The sequence below is a fragment of the Notamacropus eugenii genome, chromosome 3, assembly GCF_028372415.1.
Source record: "Notamacropus eugenii isolate mMacEug1 chromosome 3, mMacEug1.pri_v2, whole genome shotgun sequence".
NCBI lineage: Eukaryota > Metazoa > Chordata > Mammalia > Diprotodontia > Macropodidae > Notamacropus > Notamacropus eugenii.
Window position 1 is genome coordinate 421,422,362 of NC_092874.1, and position 16,262 is coordinate 421,438,623.

The following is a 16,262-nucleotide window of genomic DNA, read 5'->3' on the forward strand; positions in this document are numbered from 1 at the left end:
TCTTTGTACTGTCTGTCTCCCATGCCTGGAATCTTCTACTCCCTCACCCCCTCTTCTTCATTTTGCCTGGCTTCCTTCAACACTCAGTTCAAATCCCACTTTCTGTGTGAGGTCTTTCAGATTACCTTCATCTACATATCTTCTGCATACCTAGTTATTTACATGCTTTTTCCCCCACTGGAATGTACTGCCAGGTTCCTATTAGAGAATAATGAATCCTCTGAAGTGGTCCCATGTATCTGAAATCACACTATTCAAAGTTATCATTATGTAAAATATGGTAATTGGTTCCAGTCCAATGGAAATATGCAGTGGGAATTCAAATAATGAGACCACTTCAGGGGACTCATTTTTCTCACTAATTAGGACTTAGCTGTACTCTTCTTGAAGGTAGGAGTTATTTTTTTTTTTTGCCTTTCTTTGTATCCCCAGCACTTAGCACAGTACCTGGTGAACTCTAAGGACTTCATAAGTGCTAGCTGGCTGACAGACTGACTCATTGCTGATATTTTAACAGTTGCCTTTCTGTTTTTTGGGGAAAGGGTCCTCCAGAAACTTTTCTGTTTTGTTCTTTGTGTGTGTGTAAATAATTTTAAAACAACATATTTGTGTATATCTATATGTATCTATATTTACATACATATGTACAAAAATACAAATACACATGTATATTTTTAAATCAGTTCTTGGTTGCCTTTAAAAATAAAAAATAAAAGCTACTCTTTGTCTTCTGAAACATTAATACTATTTTTTCAGAAAATAAATTTAGAAAATTATAATGCGGTATTATAAATATCGCATATTGTGAATATAGAACATACTGAGGTGTTAGGAGCCTGAAGTACTGAGACTGGAGGATGATAGGAAGACTTGGCAAATCATTTCTGCTTTCTACCTACTTGTACAGTATTAAAAATATAATAAGAAATAAGATAAAGGTAGAATATCTGCCCTGAGTGCTGATTGAATCAGATGTACTATATTTAATAGAAAAGTGATGTGGTATGGTAAAAGGAGCCCCATACTTGGAGTTCATTGAGACTTGAGTTTGAGTCTTAGCTCCAGGCTCACTAGTTATATGTTCCTATGTGATCCTGTATCATCTATTTTACCTCTATAGGCTTCAATTGGGAGATAGGATATTTGCACCACTTATCTCTTAGGGTTGCTGCATATTATTAAAAAAAAGAATTCATTGTTACCATTATCATTATCACTATAATTAGCAATGGAAAATGTAACATCAAGAAAATTCCTTAATAATATTGGTTAAAAAGATAATTTTTTTAACTGAGAAAAAAAATGTGGGGTGGAGGGAATTTAGCCTGAGTTATATAGACAACTGCTTCTATTTCTTTGTACATTGCAGTCGGAGTCATCCTATTTCCCTATAAACAGAGCAGACGTACTCCCCAAATAGGAAGTTCCACCACAATGAAGATAGTTCTCAGATATCCAACAAGAGGACATGATCAAACTTAGCTGATTTGAGGCTAATAGCAAAATGTGACTTTGATGACTCAAAATGGAAACCAGACACCTTTCTGGCTTCTTTTTTCCTCTGCTACAAAAATAATATAACTGCTATTCCAGATGCTGTTTTTTGATATTTCATATAACTTAATCCGAGCTGTCTCTGAGCACTCTGAAGTCAAAATAAATCAGGCCCAATTCAATTTACAACAGCACAGCCTTTTAAATGAAAGAGCAGTCACAGGAAAATTAAAATTAATTTTTAGCTTATTACCCAACAAGACTGTCTGAAATAAATGGATAAAACAAAGATAAAAGAACACCACCTTTCTCAAAAGGAGAAGGAGCCTTTTAGACACTTATCCTGAAGTCCTCTGAGGAGCATTACTAGAGAAACAGAGAGAAAACTGGAACAACCAGAATAATAACTTACATTTATGTAACCGTCGTGTCAAAGCTCTTTATCTATTTAATCTCATTGGAGTTTCAAAACAACACTATAAAACAGGCAGTCCAGATATGAGAACAGCCTGCAACCACACACCGAGTAAGGACCAGAGCTAGGAGTCCAACCTTGCACTCTGAAGAGAGCCAAGTGCTGAATCTGAAATCCCTGAGTTCCAATCTAAGTGCCACTCCCGTGACTGGGGGTAAGCTATTTAACCTGTCTGGGACTCAGGTTCTAAGGAAACAATCTGTTACTGTTCTGTGGTTGTTCATATTATTTGAAGAGATGTGATTTCTGCAATAAAGAGAATCCCAACCAGGGAAACTCCTTCCACCAAGAGAGATGTCATTTTTCAGTCATGTCTGATTCTTCATGACCCCATTTGGGGTTTTCTTGGCAAAGCTATTGGAATGGTTTGCCATTTCCTTCTCTAGCTCATTTTACAGATGAGGAAACTGAGGCAAGTAGGGTTAAGTGACTCAACCAAGGTAACATAGCTAATAAGTATCTGAGGCCAGATGTGAACTTGGGAAGATGAATCTTCCTGATTCTAAGTCCAGCACTCTAACCACTGCACCACCTAACTGCCCAAGGACTTGGATGGCATTGATACAATGCTTTAAACATATGGTTTTGTTTTATTATTAATATAATCGTAATAACTTGCATTTATGCAATACTTCAAGGTTTGCAAATCACTTTACAAATATTGTCTAATTTTATCCTTACAACAACCCTGAAAAGTAGGTGCTATTATTATTCCCACCTTACAGATGATAATACTAAGGCAGACAGAGGTTAAGTATCTTGCCTAGGGTCACAATGTCTGGGTAGGATTTGAACTCAGGTTCAGGTCTTCCTAAATCCAGATCCAATACTCTATCCATTGCAATACCTAGCTATATAATATGGTTAATTAATTTTATAGTTTTTCTAATATTAAATCAACTCTGTATTCTAGGACATAAATTCAGCCTGGCCACAGTATATAATCTTTATGACATGTTGTTTGAGTTTCTTTGCTAATTAAAAAAAAAAATTTTTGCATCTGTGTTCATTAGAGATATTAGTCTAAAGTTTTCTTTTTCTGTCTTGATTCTTCCTGGTTTACATAACAAAACCATATCTGTGTCACAGAAAGAATTTGGTAAGATACCTTTTTTTTGCTATTTTTGCAAATAATTTACATAATATTGTAATTAATTATTCTTAGAATGCTTGGTAGAATTCGTTGAATCTATTTGGCACTGGAGGGTTTTTCCCCCACTTCGGAAATTCATTTATGGCTTGTTCAATATCTTTCTCTGAAATCAGGTTGTTTAAATTCTCTATTATTTGTTCTGTTCATTTGGGCATTTTATTTTCTAAAACTGCTTTCAGGCCCAGAATGGATCCACCAATGGCAGAAGCTGCAAACTTTACTTATCCAATGAAAACAGAAGAATGAGGTGGAGCCTCTATATTGAGCTGAACATGGATTAGGTGGAGAGAAAGGAGACATTCTGGGCATGGAGACATCCTATGCACGAGCACAGGGAATGTTGTGTAAGGGAGCAATAAACAAGTCAGTTTGGCAGGAATGTTGAGTGTGTGACAGAGAGCACTGAGAGAATAAGAAGGATAAGTTGGAGTCAGATTCTCTGCATGATCGGGTATCCACAGACACTCCCAAGGGTTAGTCTGTTTGAATCAAGTCAATGAAAGTAATAAGAACAGATGATAGAGCCCAAGTACAAAGTTAACAAGACTGACCCTCCTCCACGGAAGGACCATACACATACATATATATGTATGTACATGTGTGTACATATATATAAGTGCATTTGCACACACATATATATGTAGTATATGTGTGTATAAATGCAATGTGCATGTATATAGAGATGTGTGTGCATACATATATGCATATATGCATGTATGTATACACGTATAACTTTGTAACTTCCTGTAGTTCTGTTTAACAGCAGATTAGGAATATGGGAAGTCAATGAGGAAGCACTGGGGTTTTACAAGGCATGATCAGTGATAGGACAAGGGAACCACACATACACACAAACATACTTATATACAGCAAATATACCACACACACGTGGTATATTTATGAAAAGTCTTCAATAGTTCCCAGCAATGCTAAAGCAAACAAAGTTAGAGATCTCCTCCAAGTTTCCAAAAAATGTAGCTCCTGGATTTCCCCAAATTCTCAGAATAATTCACTATTTTGAATATATTTTATCTATACTTTCTCAATAGTCTCCTTATGCTGAGATCCTTTGTTCTCTCTTCCTGAAATACCCCTTGCCTCTCATCCCCCATCTTTCAAAGTCCAACCCATTCTTCAAGGTCCAGTTCAACTGCTAACTTCTCCATGAAGTCTTTATTGATTATTTCTAAACTTCTATCTCACTTACTATCCAGACTGCCCTGCATTATAGTTGTATAGCACATCTCCGATACTCCACTGTCATCTCCTCAAAGCAGGTTTGATCTCTGTAGCCCTTCACAGTGTCTAGAACGGTGGCTGGTGCAAAATAATGAATAGTGAACAAATATCTATTGAATGAACTAACACATGGATAATTGTCTCCTATATCTGAAGAGCCACTAGGCACATTGACTTAGGAGGAGAGGGAAGAAGCATTTGTATACTGTGCTAAGCACTTTACAAATATTATCTTTTTGAATCTCATAACATCCCCGTGAGGTAAACGCTGTTACTATCTTCACTTACAGTTAAGAACATTGAAGCAGAAGTTAAATGACTTGCTCAGGTTCTACGGTTGGATTTGCACTCTGCTCTTCCTGACTCCAGACCCACCACTCTATCCACTGTGCCACCTGGCTGCCTGTAGAAAGTCAACTGGAAAGGTAGCTGGCACAGCACACAAGACTGGAACCTCCTCAATTAGACTCTAAGCCTCTTTAAGGCAGAAGCTATCTTTTATACCTTTTCTCTAGCCACTGACCCCTCTCACAGAGCCTTGCACATAGCAGACACTCAGTAATTTTTCCCCCATTACTGTTGGATAATAATTTACAGCATATACAAGTACATTCAATTCCACAAACATTTATTAAGCACCAATTCTGTTCAAAGCACTGTGCCAGACACAGGAGAGATAAAAAGCTAAGACAAGACAAAGGCCCTGCCTGCTCAGATCTCACAGCAAACTTGACTGATTCCTGGCAAAATTTGAAAATGCTCAATTTTTAAAATGCTTAATGAACAACTGGAAAATGAAACAATGATCACAATGAGCAAACATAGCTTTAACAGGAAAAGGTCATGCCAGACAAAGCTTATTTCCTTTTGTGACAAGGTTTATAAACTGATCTGTCAGAGGAATGCCGTTAGGACCTTCCCTGGATTTGGGCAAAGCATTTGATAAAACATCTGAAGCTATTCTCAGGGAAAAGATGGAGCATTGTGGGCTAAATGAATAGGATAGTTACATGGGTGCAGAACTAGCTGACTGTTCAGTTTTAAGAAACGGTCATTAATGTTGGAACATCAGCTTGGAAGGAGGTCTCCTGCATAGAGTCAAGATCCAGGACTGACCCTGTGCTGTTTAGCATTTTAAACGATGATTTAGCAGCTAAAGGGATAGAAGGCATGCCTATCAGATTTACAAATGATAAAAACAGAGAAAGATAACTAATGCACTAGATGATAGAATGAAGTTCCAGAAAGATTTTGACAGGCTAGAACAATAGGTTGAATCTAAAAAGATGAAATGTAATAGAAGTATGTGTCAAAACAATCAGCTTCACAAATACAACATGGAGGAGTCATGATTTGATAACTGGTTGTCTGAAGAAAGAAGATCTGAGTGGGGGTGGTTAGTGGAGTAAGTTTAATATGAGTTATCAGTGTATTTGGCAGCAAAAACAAAGCAACACCATCTTGCGCTAAATGAACTGAGTCATAGCTTCGAGGAATAAGGATGCAATAGTTCTTCCATACTCTCCCTGGGTCACCTTGCTCACCAATGATAATAACATACTATATAGGATACATTTCTCTGTATCTTCTTCCTTGCCTCCTCTTGCCCCTTCCCTTCCCACTGATTTAAAAACAGGTACTACCCAGAAGAAACTCAAGTTAGACTCTAGGGCAAATTATCTGGAGCTTGTCGCATGTTTGATCTGTTCCCCCTGACTCCAGCATGAACTACAAACACAGTTCAGCTAGAGAGATGGACAACTTCCTGGTCTCCAACTCCCTGGTCTCCAGCTCCCTGGTCTCCAAGACAATACAGAAGCCCAGAGTCCCAGAGTTGAAAGAGAAATCAGAGAAATGTCCAACCCAAGATATATCTACACAAGAATTCCCTCCAAGTCCTCCTGGATAAGTGTGACTCCTGCCTTGGCTCAAAGACCTGTAGCAAAGAGAAAACCTCTACCTTCTGAAGTAGCCCATTTCACTGGGAACATCTCCAACCAAGTACACTTCCTCCTTTAGATGGCAAGCCTTTAAATACTTGAATGCAGCCATCATATCTACTCTGCATCTTAGCTCCTCTGGACCAAACACCTCTAGTTCCTTCAACCAATCATAATCTTGAGGCCCTTCTCTCTCCTGGTTTTCCTTTTATGTCCATTGGTCACCTTATCAATGACTTTTCCAAAATGAGGCGCCAGAACTGAATGCAATATTTCTTCCTTGTGTGATCTGATCAGGGTGTCGCACAGCCTTCAGTGTGGGTAGCAATGCATATAGTGTGGGATACTGAACCACCCATGTAAAATTAGCATTTGAAAAAACCTCTGGCTTGTATGTTGAAAATACAAGAGGATTGTGAATTTAAATACTCCCATCCTTTCAGATCAACCAGATATAAATTACAACAAAGAACTATTGGAAGTTTACACATTACTGATGCCCACCGTAATCTACCAAAGTCTCTAACATGCTATTACACGGACATCCTTGTACCCATAAAATCAGACATAGGGATACACAAAACTGTACTATGTAACACATATGTAGTCTGAGCATACAAAGCAGATAACATACTTAACACATGTAGTACAACACAAAGCACACATGCCCACAGACAACAGACTCACCATCACTGTAATCAATGGATGTATGAGATCCAAGAAAAAGGGAGGCTGCAAAGCTACTAACCAAAGCGATTCTCTGTAAAAGAAATAGCACAATGAAGAGTGGTTCATGGTCATACCCACCTTGAGCAAGAACATTTTAAAAAACATCATTCACATGCAAAGGACTTAGAATTACTCAAACAAGTGCCACCTTTGGCCCCTTAGCAAAAAGCCCAAGCGATGCCTGCCCTCAGTCTTGTGAATGAGAACACTTCACGATATATCAAACAGCTGAGAAGGGAGTCCTGGGAGGAAAACCAATGAGGTCTTTGAAGCCTGGAAAGGCACCGATCTCTTCAGTCTCCCAGCTTTTTATCACACTGCCAAATTCAATTAAAACAAATTATTGAGAAACGGAAGGTGATTTTCCTATCAGGTTTCATCTCTCCATGACTATTGGTTCTCCTGTTTCACAAATCTCTCCTCTGTGCAACCACCTTTAAACCTGGTAAAGAGAGACTTCTTGGGACACAGGAAGAACCTCCGCTCAATTCAGAGCCAACACAGGATGCCACCCATGCCTGGAAGGTGCTCTCTCTTTGCCTTACCCTTTTAGGATCCCTGACTTCCTTTGAAACTCCACTTGGAAGCTACCTTCTTGTAGGAAGCTTTTCCCAGGCTCCCCAGCTGCTGACATCTTCTCTTTGAGACTACCTTCCACCTATTCAAGAGGTGTCCCACCTATACTGATCAATCTACATGTTGCCTCTCCCAAACGAATGTCAGCTTCTTGGGGACAGGAACTTATATTTGTTTTTTTCTTTGTATCCCCAGGGATTGGGACAGAGACTGGAACAGAACAGGCACTTAACAAATTCTGATTGTGACAAAACCCACACTATCAGTTTTATGGAATTTCTAAAGAAATAACACACACACACACACACACACACACACACACACACACACACACACACACCCTCCTTTATCTCAAATGCTCATGTAATCACTTTCTTTCTATGCTATATGGTCCTATGAGGACGGTCAGATTTGTGATGGACAGTAGTATTCAAACCCTTCACTCCCTACAGAGGCCACCTCAGCTCTAGACACCGAATTTAGAAGGTTTGGCACCTTTTCCTAAAGCATAAGTTACCAACTAATTCAGAAGAGCAATCTGTCATTCTGAATAGTTAAATAATAAACTCTATGTTAATTCTGAAGATTAAAAAGGCACTTTGGTTTGAAATGAGCTAATCATTTTATAATTATGACTTAGAGATCAAAATAACTAGGAAATGGGTTGAGCTGATTCATATGCAACTTTTAAGTGCCTGATTTTAGCTACTGCAGGTCTAGCAGTTTAGCTGGGCTTCTGGCTTTGTCTACACTACAGTGAGGAAGGGTCTGGAGAAGGTTTTTGGAGGTTTGAGATGTCGTTTCTTTACAGCCTTCCAATGAAGAGCTGAGATGACCTACTGGGGGAAAGGGAAGCGAAGGGGAGGGAAGGAGAAGGGAGGGAGGGGAGGGAAGGAGAAGGGAGGGAGGGGAGGGAAGGAGAAGGGAGGGAGGGGAGGGAAGGAGAAGGGAGGGAGGGGAGGGAAGGAAAAAGGAAAGGAGAATTTGTTAATTGACTACTGTGTGTCAGGCAAACTTGATTTATAAATATTACCTAATTTGGTCCTTTCAACAATCCGAGGAAGTAGTGCTAATATTATCCCCATTTTACAACTGGGGAAACTGAGGCCAAGAGAGGTTAACTGACTTATTCAGGGTGATATAGCTAGTGAGTGTCTGAAGTCAGATCTGAATTCAAGTCCTTTCTGACTCCAGTTCCAGCACTGTATTAACCATGCCACCTAACTATCTCATGATGGGCATTGATGGGCAATTCATACAAATAAGTAACATCAATGAAGACCAAATGGCACATTGGAAAGATAGCTGGATTTGGAGATGACCCAGATGTGAATCTCTGCTCTGACACTTGCTACCTGTGTGACTTTGAGAAAAGGGTTCTCTGGGCCTCAGCTTCTTCACCCCTAAAATGGAAGAGTCAGACTAGGTCAGAAACTGTTTGCTTTTTTTGTTCATGGGCCTCTCTGGAGGTCAGATGAAGCCTTTTTGGAATTTTTTTTAAATGCATAAAACAAAATACATAGGATTATAAAGGAAACCAGTTATATCAAAATAAAGAAGTCATTTTTTTCTCACCCAAGTTCTTAGACCCACTGCAATCAGTCCATGGACCTTTTGGAGGGTCCATGGAGCCCTAGGGTCTCTTCAAGTTCTGCATCTATGATAATATGATAACATTACAAAGAACAAGACCCCAGATCTCAAGACCCAGTACTGCCACAACTGCCCTGCTCTGGGTAACAGAACCAGCACCTATGATGGGTGAAGGAAAGTATGCTGGATTTGGAAGAGTTCAAATGTGGGTCTTACTCCCTACTAGCTCCATGACATTGATCGTAACATACATATCTATGCCACAGAATTGTTAGGATCAAGTGAGATGACGTCTGCAAAACTGCTTTGTAATCATAAAGTGGGATATAAGTGCAAAAGGTTATTGTTCTACTTTACATCCTCACTGGTCTACTTTGCCACACAACATAGAAAGTCAATCTTTGAGGATGGGGGCTGTTTCCTTTTTGGTCTGTGTATCCTCAGATCCCAGCTCGGCACTAAATAGTAACTGCTTTAACAATGCTGGTGGAAATGAAGACAAGTTATACAGAGGATGTGCTATTAGCCACTAAATAGCATTTTCATTTCTGCAAGTGACTATTTTTAGCGCATATGTTTGGCATGCGTTTTTTTCTAACGATAAACACGACAGAAGGGTTTTCATTAGTGCCTTTCAATAAAAGACACGGATGTTGAACCAACCTCAGTTTGTGAGTAGGCATCGGGGTTCTCCTTGAAAATCTTTGCTATCTGGTTTCCTGTAAAACGCTGAGAAAGAAATGCAAGTGTTTAGAAGGGGAGCCAATAATCATTAACGCTATGTAATGAGTTCAGTCCAATGCACTCTGGGTGCTTAATTTGTCTGATGTACAATGGAAACTGGCCCCCAGCAGATAATTGACACTAAGTAGACAGTCACGCATGCTCCTGTGATGAGGCTTGTACTCACCACTTGGAAAAGGGAGGACTGAGAAAGAGCATCGCTATCCACAGTGCACATCTCAGAAATGACAGTACTATGAAATGAAGCACACTTATTATCTGCCCCAAACCCAAGACAGTGCAGTGGTGTCTGTGATTCCTGAAAGAGCCTTGCCAACCAACATGCGTGGCTCAGTAGAATGAGGAAGGGATATTATCAATTCAAAGTCAACCCCAGCACTTTTCAAAAATGTATTTTTTCCCCAGTTACATGTAAAGAGCATTTTTAACAATGATTTCTTTTTAAATTTTGAGCTCCAAATTTTTTTCTCTCTCCCTCCCCACCTCCCTCCTTGAGACAGTAATTTGATATAGGTTATACATGTTCAATCATGCAAAACATATTACCATATTAGTCATGTTGTGAAAGAAGACAGACCCAGAGGGGAAAAAAACATGCAAAAAAATGCGGAAAGCAGAGAACCTTTTTAAGACACAGATTCTCAGTCAGACAGATATTCAAACATAAGGGGTATATTTAAGTTACTTAACCTGTTTTAAAGAGTTGCCAATTCTTTCAGGGAGGAATGAACCAGACTACTTCAAACGCTTAAAGGCGATTTGTGATAACCTAGCTGAACCAGAGCATGTATTCTGCTTAACATTGCCAGACGTACGGACACAAAAAAATGTGTAACCCTTCTACCCACAGAAACTGATTAACTGGTGTCAGGTAGGTGGTATAACGAATAGGAGACTAGGGTCAGGATGACCTGAGTTCAAATCCAGTCTCAGACATTTACTAGCTATATGACCCTGGGCAAGTCATTTAAGCTCTGCCAGCCTCAGTTTCCTTGTCTGTAAAATAGGGATATAACTATAATAGCACCACTCTCAAAGAGTTTTTGTAAGGATCAAATGAGAACATGTGTATAGCTTTTTTGCAAACCTTAAAGAACCTAAATGCTAACTATATAAAAGAACAGAAAACTGGCTAACCCAGAAATGCAAAGAGAAGCATGTTCTTACCTCCTCAGGTTTTACACATTAAAGGCCCAGTATTAAACTAACAGAAACAAAGAAGGAGCAGAGCATTCACCCAAAGGAGCTCATGTGGTTCAGTGTAAAGAACACTGGCTCTGGAGTGAGAGGTTCTGGATTCAGATCCCACCTCTGATGCTTTCCACCTGAGTGATCCTGAGCATTCCATATACATATACACATACATACATACATATAGGAATATGGATATTATATATGTATAATTTTCCCTCAGTTACATGTTAAAAAACATCTTTCTAACTTTTTTTAAGTTTTGAGTTCCAATTTCCATTCTTTCCTCCCTCTACTCCCTGAGATGATCATCAATCCAACATAGATTATACATGTGAAATCATGAGCATTCCATTTAACTTCCGAGACCTCAGTTTTCTCAACTATAAAGTAGCAGAGTTGGACTAGATGGCTTTTCAAATCCCTGCATGTCTGAGTCTATGAACCATAACTTCCTATCAGCAAGTTGAGTAATCTGTAGAGTAATCTCCAGGTGATTACCTCCCTACTAGCACTATTCTGAGCAAACAGTCTAGAGCCTGCAAAGGAACTGGACACCTCAACTGAATTTGTGGGTTCTACTTGGAAAATAGCATTTGCCTTCAGAGTTTCCTAAATGTGTCTCAGTGGAGCTAGGCAGGAGCACTTATATCCTGAGTACCCTGGCAGGGATCTTGGCAGAGGTGGAATACTACTAGGATATCCTAAACATCATCAGAGGTAAGGAAGTATTTACATTGGGGTCATCGGTTAGTAGCTAGAACTGATTGATTGACAGGAATGGCAAATGCAGACAAAACAGTTACCTATACATGGATTCAGTGGTCACATAAAGGCAATTCAGTGGGGCCATCTCCAGTAATCCTGATCTATATCTTGCCACTGAATCCAGATGGCTCCAGTGGAGAAAGTGAGGCTGATGACTTTGCACAGTTCTCCCTCACTTAAATCCAATTACTTGTATGTCATAGCATCACCTTCTTGATATCATGGTCCTCTTTGAGAATAAAGAACAAACAAGAAATGGAATCAATAAATATTTATAAAGTAAGTACCTACTATGTGCCAGGTACTATGCTATATGCTGCGCTTACAAAAAAGGGGCGAAAGACAGTCCCTAACCTCAAGGGTCTTGCAATTTAAAATAGAAGAAAACATGCAAACAAATATATGCAAAGCAAGTTCTATACAGGATAAATAGAAATAATTAAAAGAAAGATGGCACTGGAATTGTCAAGTTGAGAAAGGCTTACTGTAGAAGGTGGGATTTTAGTTGGGACTTAAAGGAAGCCAGGGAGGTCAGTAGTTCAAGTAGAAGGAGGAGAGCATTCCAGGTATGAGGGACAGTCAGAGACACTGTCCAGAGATAATAGATGAGACTATCTTATTCATGGAACAGCCAGGAGGAGAGTTCACTGGATTGAAGAGTGTGTGTTGGGGAGGAAAGTCTAAGAAGATTGGAAAGGCAGGAGGCAGCTAGGTTGTGAAGGGATTTGAATGCCAAATACAGCATTGGTATTCTCTCTGGCAGGTGATAGGGAGCCATTGGAGTTTATTCAGTAGGAGGGTGATCAGATTGGACCTATGCTTTAGGATTATCACTTTGGTAGATGAATGGAGGATGTTTTCAAATTGGGAGAGACTTGAGGCAGGCAGACCCACCAGCAGGGTATTGTGATAGTCCAAGTGTAAGGTGACAAGGGTAGGGACAGTGTCAAAGGTGAGAAGGTGGCATATTCAAGATATGCTGCAAAAATGAAATTGGTAGGCCTTGGAAACAGCTTGAGTATGGGGGGGGGTAAAAAAATAGTGTAGAAGAGTCAAGGACGACCCCTAGGTTGAGAGCCTGAGGGACTGGCAGAATGGTGTTGCCCTCTTCATTAATAGGGAAGGTGGGGGGAGAATATAGGGGGAAAGAAAATAAGTTCTGTTTTATTGAGTTGATGTCTACTAGACATCCAGTTCAAGATGTCAGAAAGGCAGTTGGAAATTCAAGATTGTAGGTCAGGGGAGAGACTGGGGCAGGACTGGGGAGGGACTGAGAATCATCAGCATAGAAGTGGAAATTAAACCTATGGGAGCTGATGAGAGCAGCAAGCAGAGTGGTATTGAAGAAGAAAAGAAGAAGATCCAGGCAGAACTATGAGGAATACTTCTGGTTATAGGGTGTGATCTAGAGGAAGAGCCAGCAAAGGAGACAGAGAAGGCATGGTCAGAGAGGTAGGAGGAAAACCAGGAGACAATGAGTCTCAAAATCCTAGAGAGGAAAGAGTGATCAGCAGTGTCAAAGACTACAGAGAGCTCAAGGAGAATGAGAATGGAGAAAAGACCACTCGATTTAGCAACGGAGATCATTAGTAACTTTGGAGAGAGCAGTGTTAGAGGAATGAAAGTGTCAGAAGCCAGATTGTTAGGGGTTAAGAAGACAGTGAGAGGAGAGAAAGTAGAGATACCTATTGTTGATATCCTTTTTTTAGGATTTTAGCTACAAGGGGCAGAAGTGATAGAAAATGATAGAAAACAAGGATGGAAGGACCAAGTGAGGGGTTTTTTTCAGGACAGGGGAGATATGGACATGCTTGAAGGCAAGAGAAAAGGATCCTGGAGAAAGGAAGAGACTGAAAATAAGTGAAAGAGTGGTGATAACAGAGGGGACAATCAGCTGGAGGAAATGGGATGTAATGGGATTGTTTGAACAAGGAGAGGGGTGAGTCTTGGTATGGAGTAAGGTCACTTCATCGTATGAGACAGGGGTGAAGGAGGAGAGAATGGCAGAAAGCACTTGAGTGATAGGAGATGAGGAATAGGAGAGAAAAAGGAGAGTTCACAGCAAATTTTACGGATTTTTTTGGTAAAATATGAGGGAAAGTTGTTAGCTGAGAGAGTGGGGGAAGAGAGAACCATGGAAGGTACAAGGAGGCATGAAACAGTTTGAAAGGGCCACTATGAATATGGTGTTGATATGGGAGATATAGTAGCATTGCCTAGCAGTAGTGAGGGTCCAGTTGAGACTATGCAACATAAATTTATAGTGGACCCAGTCAGAATGGTTGTACGATATTCACAACCTTCATTTAGTAGCATGTGTGCAGGAGCAGGGGTAACAAATGGTGGGAGTGATCCAAGGCTGAAGCTTGGTCGGACATAATTGGTGATATGGAAAAGGGGCTAGGGACTCAAAAGAGAAAGAGAATATAGAGTTAGATTGGTTCACCAAGGAGTTAAAATGGAAGAGAGAAAGTTTAATGCACTGAAGATGGCCTAGAAGAGAATACAGAGGTCAAGGACTGCATGAAGGGTAGGGTTATGTAAGGGAAGACAGAGGGAGAGGTGAAAAGCAAAGAGATTATGGTTGGACAAGAGGATTTCAGAATTCTTGAATATAGAGATGGTACCTTTGTGGGTAATGGCAAGTGTCAAGAGCTTGACCACCTTTGTGTATAGTTAAAGTTGAGTAGATGAGAGAGTAGATTGAAGAACTAAATGGTTAGGGTGGCTGAGGAAGAATCAATATGTACTTTGAAGGATGAGGGCAAGGATGAGAGTAGGAGAGAAAAATTGTAAGCTAGATATCAAACTCATTGAAGAAGGAAAGAGAATGACCTGGCAGTCTGTAGACCACAACTGCCAGGATTTTGATTAGGTGGTAGCTATGAATAGCATGAACCTTAAACAAGAGAAGTTAATAACTGATGGAGGAAGAAGGAGAACCTGGAAGTAACAATGGGGAGCGAGGAGTATTCCAACTCCCCTGCTTTCAACTAGTGAGCCAAGGAGAATGGGTATAGGTGCAGCCAGTACCCCTCCTTTGCAGGTGGCAAGAGGAAAATGTGTGCCTAGGGGGTCCTTAGACATCACAAAACAGGAAATAAGGTCACTAATCATAATAGCTACAGTCCATATGGCACCTACTGTGTGCCAAGAGTTTTGTAAATATACCATGGATATATTTACATATATCACAACGACCCTGTGAGCTAGTCACTATTATTATCCCCATTTTACAGTGGAGGAAACAGGTAAACAGAAGTTGAGGCAGACAAAGATTAAATAATTTGCCCCACAATACCTTGGTTGGATTTGAACTCAGGTCTTCTTGACTGCAGGCCCAGTATACCATCTAGCATACCATCTATCTCCCTAAGAGCTACAGCAGAAGGGAATGAATAAACCTTCTTCCTAGCCAGGTAAAAAGTTAAAGGACCAAGGTCCAACGTGTTGGGTAGTAATAAGCAACATACAATGTGACCTGAAGAAGCCAATTTTCTCATCTGCAAACAAGTGGTGGTTTTGCTAGACTTCACTAAGGTCCCTTCCTGCCCTAGGATCCCATGTCTCTCTGATATCTTTTGCTTTTTGCAGCCCCAAATATTGAGCCTCTTTGTACTGATGGCAAATAGAACTGGCATTCTCCATTCCTTTGGCATTGTTTTTAATTGTTATTATACTTCTTTCACTTGTTTTAACATCCCCTTCCTCCTAAGGCCATTGATTCACTAGGAGCCATTTACAGGGACTAGTCTATTCCCATGCCATGCCTACCTCATAGGCCCGGGACCCAGTGATATCGCTGAGATTCTGGGCTCCTTTAACAGCTTTCTCCAAGTTGCGGCATTCCACTGTGGTGCTAGAGTCCATCCAGATGGGGCAGTCAGGAAGTGAGAAAGAGGACTGAAGAAAAAGAAACCACAAATGAAATGATCATGGCAACGAGGCTGGAGGTATAAGGCTTCTGAAGGAAACCATCTCAGTCAGAGGATCATTTCATAGGTTCATGTTTGGGACATACAATACCTCCCTAAATTCTTCAGATAACAAGCACTCAGAAAATGACAACATTGATAGAGGGGAGAAGTGAAAGGGGATCCGGAGACCCGAGGTCTAGTCCCACCTTCGACACTTGCTCATGGTGGAAAACTTAGGCAAGACACTTTCCCTCCCTAAGCCGAGCTTCCTTCCTGGAATAACGGAGAAATTCCAAACATGTTCTCTAGGTTCCCTTTGAGCTCTAGTAGTGTACGGTCCTACTACTCTATAAAATTTTCTTTTCGTCCTGTATCTTGGCTCCTACCTCTCTCTTTGACTGCCCTCTGCTTCAGGAGTTCCTCTCTATCTTCCCATGGTCTAA

At 40.3% G+C, this 16,262-nt stretch overlaps 1 protein-coding gene across 3 annotated transcripts in view; it reads right to left on the reverse strand.

Moving 5' to 3' along the window:
* XYLB (xylulokinase) overlaps positions 1 to 16,262 on the reverse strand; it is a 240,423-nt gene that overhangs the window by 179,384 nt on the left and 44,777 nt on the right. For 2 of the 3 annotated variants that reach the window (XM_072598208.1, XM_072598209.1), the window contains 3 exons: positions 15,677 to 15,805; positions 9,863 to 9,928; positions 6,989 to 7,061 (listed from right to left, as the gene is read on the reverse strand). In XM_072598208.1, the coding sequence (XP_072454309.1) occupies positions 6,989 to 7,061; positions 9,863 to 9,928; positions 15,677 to 15,805 (268 nt within the window). The remainder of the gene's footprint in view (positions 1 to 6,988; positions 7,062 to 9,862; positions 9,929 to 15,676; positions 15,806 to 16,262) is intronic. The other variant, XM_072598207.1, reaches the window with a different exon arrangement.